We start from the raw sequence: 8187 nt of genomic DNA, 5'->3' as shown, positions 1-8187 counted from the left end.
TCCAGGTATGTCAAAGGTACGTTAGATTTTAAAAGTCTCGTTTAATAATAATTTCCTTCCCTACTGCCCACATAAGGAAGAGCTGAAACAATTTTTACAGATAAATGATTGACAAACAGATCACAAGCTCCAATAAGTCATGTCTTTCATGGCCTCAAGGCATTTAGAGTCCCCTTGTTAAACAGTGCTACATAGGAAGTCCAACAAAGGCAAGATATTATGGGATGCCCACTGTACCGTGTACACCATTATCTATCCAGTAAGCACTTACTGTGGAACCAGTATAAACGAGGCACACACTAAGTGTGTGAATGTGATTGCCAAGTGCCTGTGTCATGCATATACTTAAGTAGCAGCCTGAAAAGGCCAGCCAAGGTACACCTTGTGAGAGAATAAAAAGGTTTGTCCCAGCCAAAATGAGAAGAGTCACCCAAGGAGAAAGAAAGAATTCTAATTGTCCAGAGAAAGTTCCCAAATGGTGTCGGAAAGGTGTTGGTTTTACAGTTTTACTGAAAGTAAAGTAGGGGAAAGGGTTGGGCATGTGGCTCAGTGATAGTGTGCTTGTGTAGCAGGAGCCCTGGATTCTGTCACCAGCACTGCTGCAAAAAATAAAAAGCAGGGTCTCCTGTTCACTGTCAAGTATGGTGGGGCTTACCTATAGGTAAGTTGAGGATTAAGAGTTGGTAGGAGACTGGGCTGCCTATCAAGTTAAGGGCAAGTCTACAGGGCTTATTTTTTAAACAAACTTACATTTAAAAGGGTCAAGAAGGGACATAGAGCTGTGAAGAGCGACTTGAGAACCTCACAGGTAATTACACATCTCAGCCAACAGCCGAGCAGGAAAAGGCTTTAGATGGTTGTATTCCTAACCTTTATGGCATCCAAGTCTCCAGAAACCTGCCTAACTGGATCTCTTGTATTTCCACAGATTGAAGAATTTGTGACTTTTTCTTCAAAAATTTAAAAACATATTTCAGTGCTTGCCTGCGTGGATGTCTGCGCACCACCTGCATGCCTGGTGTCCACAGAGCTCAGACGATGCTGTCAGATCACCTGGAACTGGAATAGACGGTTGTGAGCTGCCATGTGGGTGCTGGGAACGAATTCGGGTCCCCTGGGAGAACTTCAATTGTTTTTAACATCTGAACCATCTCCAGACTTCTAGTTGTTGGGTTCAGAGTGGAAGCCAAGAAAACTCGATTCAGAAACAGAAGCTTAAAAATGAAAACTTTATTTTTTGAGTGGTCAGTGATGCGGCCAGCTCTGGATCTGAATCGCATTTCTGAAGGAAGATTGTACATTTTTAAAAGATGGGAACTGCAATGTTTTCCAATTGTATTTTGATGTTAAGTGTTAAGCAAGGGAGTACCTGTTGGAGACTAGGTCATATCCAGGGCACTAGGCTTCAAGGTCCTTAATTCCTTCTCCTAGACCTTAGGTCCTGAGCGCAGAGTGACAAGGGGACAAAGGAGTGGGCCAGCTGAATGTAGTTAATCAAGGCATAACAGAGAAGTGGTTATATATGTTTTACAACTTATGCACCTTGGTTTAGATAACAACAAGTTCTACATTCTTTACCAGTTAAAAGACAATTAAGAAAATATTTGGAGAAGTGGGATAGGTGTTCATTCCTAGGCCTGGGAATATGAACTTGTTTGACCCTGCCAGCAAGATTAAAGAAGTTGTCATTGAGATAACTGGACTTTCCTTACAAGTTGTATCTGAGATATCCAGACTCACTGTTTACAACAGAAGCTGTTCAGCTCTAAAGAAGTCCCCAGCTCCCCTAGGGCCCAGGAACTTGAATTTAGTTTCTCTCTGTGCTTAAAAGGAGTCTGAAAATGAAATGGTAGTACTTAGAATAAGTTTCTTCTGCTTGTTCCCAACATAGTGACATTTTCCATCCTTCTTTATTTCCCATTTTTGACCAAAATCTTCTTAAAGGTTAAAAGAGCTGAAGGTCTCACATCCCTAAAAAGGTTCATTTTCAGTGGTCATGCCCCACAGGAAAGAGGAGACTTCGGTTAGAAGGCCAGGATCAAATGTGTGGGTGGCAACAGACATGCAGGTAGCTGAAGTCATAAACCTGTCCAGGGTTGAAAATGGAGGAAGATTTTTGCCATCTGTTAGGATCTGGTAAAAGTTAGGACCAATTAGAATTGAGTGCCACCTTGTAGGGTTTTGGTGGATGAGGACATCAATCAGAAACACTTTCTGAGGATGGTTTGTTTCTTCAAAAAGTCCGGTCAAATTTTATCCTGGGGAATTTAAGCTGATGGGTTTAGGATAAACCAAAGGTCTCAATTAAACATTGCTTCCATTGGTTCCTTGTCTTCTTCATTCAGTCTAATTTTGACTGGCATGCGTTTTATAAAACTATCAGCTTGTTCATTAATGATTTGGAAAGCCTTACAGAGTCTAATAGTGTTCATTCAACAGTTACTTTAAAATCTTTACTAAGATAAGCAGAGCCAGGAAGAGCAGCCCTGCAGACTAAAGAGGCAAAGCTTCTTAGATGAGCCTGAGGCAGCCATGATACTTCCGGTTCCTGTTTTCCGGTTCCTGGACGTCTGGTGGGTGGGGTACTTCCGGTCTTTCTCCCGAGGGCATGGAGTCATCCTGGTCTTCACTGGGAGGCAGCCTGGGCTCTGCAGAGCCGCAGCTGCAGCGTTTCATGGAAGCAGAGGTGCAGAAGCAGCGGGTGCAGTTGCTCATCCACCACATGACGGAGCTCTGCTGGGAGAAGTGCATGGACAAGCCCGGGCCCAAGCTGGACAGCCGGGCTGAGGTCTGCTTGGTGAACTGCGTCGAGCGCTTCATCGATACGAGCCAGTTCATTTTGAATCGACTGGAGCACACCCACAAGGCCAAACCGTTCTTCTCACAAAACCTTTCTGACTGATCTTAATGTTTCCCTCTTTGAAAAAGGAAGGTAAGTGGGGAAATGGAGAGCTTTGAGGGGATGGTGATGGAAACAACACGGAGGGGGACATCTTGTCATCTAAGATTAGGAAAGATTAAGTGTGTGCGTGTGTGTGTGTGTGTGTGTGTGTGTGTGTGTGTGTGTGTGTGTGTGATGAGTGCAGTGCCGGTGTGTGTGTGTGTAAAAGATTAATTACTCTGCGTGTGTGTGTGTGTGTGTGTGTGTGTGTGTGTGTGTGTGTGTGTGTGTGTGTGTGTGTGATGAGTGCAGTGCCCATGGACGCCAGAAGAGGGCTTCAGATTCCTGGAGCTGGAGTTACAGGTCGCTCCGGGGGACCAGGAAGTGCTCCTGGCCGCTAAGGCATCTTGCCAGCCCTTGGGTTGTGTTTTAAATATAATATTGTGAAAGTGATTCACAGATGAATGAGAGCTGCATTAGGCAGATATGAGACCCGGATCCTCAGAAGGTCCCCTTAGCCGCTGACACTGATAGTAGAACTGCTTTCCATAATTTGGAACCACACAGGTAAACTCCTATGTGTGTGAGTTCATTTTAGATATTTTATTAGGGCTTATTAGGTGAAGCCAGACTTAATGACACATGCCTTTTATCCTAGCACCGGGGAGCAGATAGACTGCAAGTTTGAGGCCAATCTTGGCTATATAGTAAGATACTGTTCTTCTTAAGAATGTCTTAAGAAATCAAAAGTATCACTACAATTGTCTTAGTTAGGGTTTCCATTGCTGTAAAGAGACACCATGACCAAGGCAACTTTTATAAAGGACATTTAATTGGGGCTGGCTTACTGGTTCCGAGGTTCTGTCCATAATCATCATGACTAGAAGCATGGCAGCATCCAGGAAGGCATGGTGCTGGAGGAGCTAAGAGTTCTACATCTTGCTCCAAAGGCAAACAGGAGAAGACTGGCTTCCAGGCAGCTAGGAGAACGGTCTCAAAACCCATGCCCCCACACACTTCCTCCAACAAGGTCACACCCACTCCAACAAGGCCATATCTAACAGTGCCACTTCCTGGGCCAAGCATATTCAAACCGCCACAATAATTATGACTGACAGCTTATGAGAAAAGGGAAGGGAGGAGAGAGGAGACAGGAGTGAAGGAAACAGCTGAGGGAGAGTAATTCAACATCTGACTGAGGCCCTTTGTTTGGTGGTGTCCAGGGCTGGGAATAAAACATTCACAGGATGTTCATACCCTTCAGTAGGTTCTTTCCTTCCCCTGACTTATCAGGTATCTGTCCTACAGTGTCCTCTCAAAGCAGAACAGGCAGTCCGAGACTCCGTGGGCCTTTTTAAATAAGGGAAGTCTGATGAACTTCATTCTCACTACTAGACTGTGCTAGGTAGGTAATATGCTCCGTCTATATGGCAGGGTGCACAAAGTTTCAAGATGTACCTTTAAAAATATAAAGTTTTGTGTAGTTTCAGGGAGAGGGCACGCCTGGTGCTTATTATTATAGGATCGACTTATGAGATTATTTTGACTGATGCAAGAAAACTATCTGTGAGGTTTGAAAAATAAAACATGCCTCTAAAGCAAACCTTTAGCTTCCAGAATTCTTTCCATTGTCTCCACAGCCTTTTGTTGGAAGACACAACCTGTTGGGCTTATAGGTACAGGGGGGTGGGCAGAAGGGAGGGAAATAGATAAATAGATAGATAGATAGATAGATAGATAGATAGATAGATAGATAGACAGACAGGCAGGCAGGCAGGCAGGCAGACAGACAGACAGACAGACAGACACACACAGAGAGACAGACAGACACACACAGAGAGAGACAGACAGGCATCAGAATAAAGGAGCTTTACTATGGACAACCTTTTTTAAAGTCAGGATCTTACTTGCTATGTAGCTGCCTGACTGGCCTGGAATTCACCATTGACCTTGAACTTGGAGCAGATCCTCTATCTCAGTATCCTGACCACTGGGAACATGGGCATGTACCACTATGTCTGGCTTGGTTATTTCTTAAGAAGTCAAAAGAATTTATCATTACAATTATAACTGAGAGCTTTCAAGATGTATCTGACTCCAGGAATCTCGTACCATTTGGAATAAGTAATAATAATAATGTAGCATTATTATTATGTATTGTTATTATACAGATACAAGTCTTTTGAACTTTCAGATGCCCTCTAGAGATCTCAATGTTTTTAGAATGTGATTTGGAGATAATCTGTTTAAAAGAGAGGAGTTTAAGATAATTGTGACCTTGGTTAATCCTTTATTCAGTCACAAAATGGGAGGCCTATAAGATGGCTCAGCGGGTAAAGGTGCTTGCCACAGGAGCCTAGCAACCTTCATTTGATCCTTGGAGCCCACATAAAGAGACTAGAGAGAACTAAGTCCACGGACTTGTCCCCTGACCTCTGCGTGTGTGCTGTGACAGCATACTCTCAGAACAACAATAAATAAGTCATTAAAAATTCAAGGAAAATGAATTTGAACCGAAGCTTAGCTCCTTCAAGATTGAGAAACCCCTTCAGTAATCAGGAGGGAAGAGGGCACAGGGCTCTCTTGTCCTTGTTTTCCAGCTGTTACTGAGATCGGGTGGGAGACAGGATTTAGTAAACAGAGTTCGGCTTATTTATAACTTGGGCCAGAACTGGGAGGGGAGAGGTTCTAACTTCTCACTGCTGTGTCTGCAGCAGGGTTGGAGGGAACAGAGAAAGAGCTAGGGATACGTGAGAAGGCTTAGCCGTGAGGTAAGCCAGGAGAGGCTGCCAGGGCTGTTCTCACATGCGAACGGGATTCCCTAGAGAAAGTTTCCTTCTTTCAGATCCCTGTTCCTTAGGGCTTCAGAGGCCGAGCCAGTGCAAGACTGATGAGAAAAATCCCGAAATCATCTGTGCCTGAAGGAAAACAACACACCTGGAGAGGATGGAGTCAGGAGACGCCGATCTCTGTCAAGTCACCGTGCACAAGAGCCTCTTCCACGGGGGACGGAGACAGGGCTCATCAGTGAAGAGACTTGTTACTCAACCGTTCTTACCCCAGTCAGTTCTGGCTGATTCAACACCCTCTCCTGACCTCTGGGGCATTCTAGTCACATGGCACACTTACATTCACATAACAGCGTGGAAAGATGGCTCAGTGAGGAAGAGTACCGCTTGCCCTTCCAGAGGACCCACATTAATTCCCCAGCAACCACACGGTGTCTCACAGCATCTATAACTCCAGTTCCAGGGGATCCGACACGTTCTCCCCTCCTCTGGCATTCACAGGCACTGCACGCACGTGGCGAACAGACCTGCGTGCAGGTAAAATATCCGTGCACACAAAATACAAATGAAGGTGAAAACACTGAACATATAAAATAAATATTTGAAGAAAGGAACCTGTTCTTTGTAACCTATCAGCTTTGGGTAGGACTGACACAAGGGTCTCCATTTTTCCTCCCTCCCTCCCTCCCTCCCTCCCTATGTGTGCTCGTCTTGTTTGACAGCTTCATCCCTCATCTCTGAACAGTTTTCTCTGAAGACATTGCTGGTCAACCGTCCTGTGTTTTAGTCTTGATCACTTGGTGCCGGGGTGAGATTTGTCCAGGATGGTGTGATCCAATCCTGTGTTGGGGAGGAAGTGGCTGGCAGTTAGTTTTAGTTTAAAAGGAGGGGCTGAGTTCACACACTGGAGTCCATGTTCAAGTTGAATTTTGCTTCTCTCATGCTCTATTTACATCCCAGCCTCATGTACTCCTTAGTAGGCAACTCTTGCAAAATTTTACTCCTATTAGCGCCTTCAGCTGTGTTCTCTACTTTCCGATCCTATAATCTGTTGATCTTTGCCTGTGTGTGTGTGTGCAGACCATGTGTGCACATGTGTGGTTGGCTTGGCTTGCAAGTGTCTGTTCAGTACCTACAAAGGCCAGCAGAGAGGGCTGGGTGTCGGCACTGGAGGTGCAGGTGGCTGTGAGTCTTCTCTTGGGTTCTAGGAATCAAACCCAGGTCATCTGGAAGAGCAGCCAGCGTCTTGACTGCTCAGCCCTCTGTCCTTGTCAGCTTAGCCACACAGGAGTCTCTCAAATCAAAATTAGCACTTTCTTGGCCTGGCGTGGGAGCACATGCCTGTAGTGCCAGCAGGCAGGAGGCAGAGCAGGGGGAGGGGCGGTATTGAGTTTGAATACAGTTCAGGCAACTTGCTTTCAGGATGGCTTGGGCCGCAGAGCAAGAATCACCTCAAAATATATCCCCATGTTTATAACGTCCTTTATAAAACACACATGTTCCTCTGACACACACACACACACACACACACACACACACACACACACACACACACACACACCAGAGAGGGGAGGAGAGATAGCGAGAGAAAAAGGGGGTGGGAGAGAGGACCTTGCAAGAGGGATTTTAGAGTCTGTGGGTGTTAGCATTCTGTCTAAGCTCCACCCCACAGTTACCTGGCAACAGCCAGGTGTTCCTGACTCACTGTAAAAAGTGCTATTGTCCCCTCCTCTCTCTTTTGCTCTCTTGCTCTTGCTCTGTCCTTTTGCCCCTTATTCCACTTCCCCCCCAGTCTCTCTCCATGTGCTCATGGCCAGCCTCTACCCCCCCCCACCCCACCTTTCTCTGCCTCTGCTACCCTCATGACTCCCCTTCTCGTGCCCTGAATAAACTCTTATTCTACACTGTACCATCGTGTGGCTGGTCCCTCAGGGGGAAGGGATGCCTCAGCATGGCCCCCTCCCTCATACCTGACTACACCTCCCTAGAACATACCCCCCTCTTTTTCTTTTTATAAACACATCAATGGGGCCAATCCTGGAACTGTAGATCGAATGCCTTTGTGGTTTTGTTACCAATAAAGTAGAAAACAACTGGGTCCTTGGGCGACGCAGCTAAAGTTAGGGATGCCCCTGAGCTCCAGAATGAAGTGGGGACCAGAGGGGAGGTTAAGAAGCTTGAAAAGAGTCCAGGTAAGAATCTCCATCTTACAGGAGGCCAGGTGGGCAGACGACTGGGAGAACTGGCTGCCCGGGTCTTTGTGTATTGTGCCTTTTTAAAAAATCTTTGTAGGTTAAGGTGGAATCAGGGTGACATGGGGTTCTGGACATGAAAACTGGGTTTCCCATGTCGAAAGCCAGGCTATACCTTCCAGGCCCTCACACGCGTGTGCTTAGCGGAGACACTGCTGGAAAGACAGAAACCAGCACTGTGTGATACGAGAGGCAAGCACTCATGGAGAAGCCCCGCCGTGCTTCCGTGTGGGTCTGCCTTGCTGGGTAGAGTTAGCGGTGCCGT

At 46.0% G+C, this 8187-nt stretch overlaps 1 protein-coding gene across 1 annotated transcript; it reads left to right on the top strand.

Annotated features, from left to right (window-relative positions):
- Positions 1-2607: 2607 nt before the first annotated feature.
- Positions 2608-6276, top strand: LOC116913894 (putative mitochondrial import inner membrane translocase subunit Tim8 A-B). The gene is made up of 2 exons (XM_032918179.1): positions 2608-2932; positions 5727-6276. Exon 1 carries the CDS (start codon positions 2609-2611, stop codon positions 2900-2902), a length of 294 nt encoding a protein of 97 aa, XP_032774070.1. The 5' UTR covers position 2608; the 3' UTR covers positions 2903-2932; positions 5727-6276.
- Positions 6277-8187: the final 1911 nt, after the last annotated feature.

This window comes from Rattus rattus, chromosome 12, assembly GCF_011064425.1.
Source record: "Rattus rattus isolate New Zealand chromosome 12, Rrattus_CSIRO_v1, whole genome shotgun sequence".
In the NCBI taxonomy this organism is placed as follows: domain Eukaryota; kingdom Metazoa; phylum Chordata; class Mammalia; order Rodentia; family Muridae; genus Rattus; species Rattus rattus.
This window is presented reverse-complemented; position numbering and strand designations above follow the sequence as displayed.

Coding starts and splice junctions, on each gene's coding strand:
- LOC116913894 (XM_032918179.1), top strand. CDS start 2,609: ATGGAGTCATCCTGGTCTTCACTGGGAGGCAGCCTGGGCTCTGCAGAG.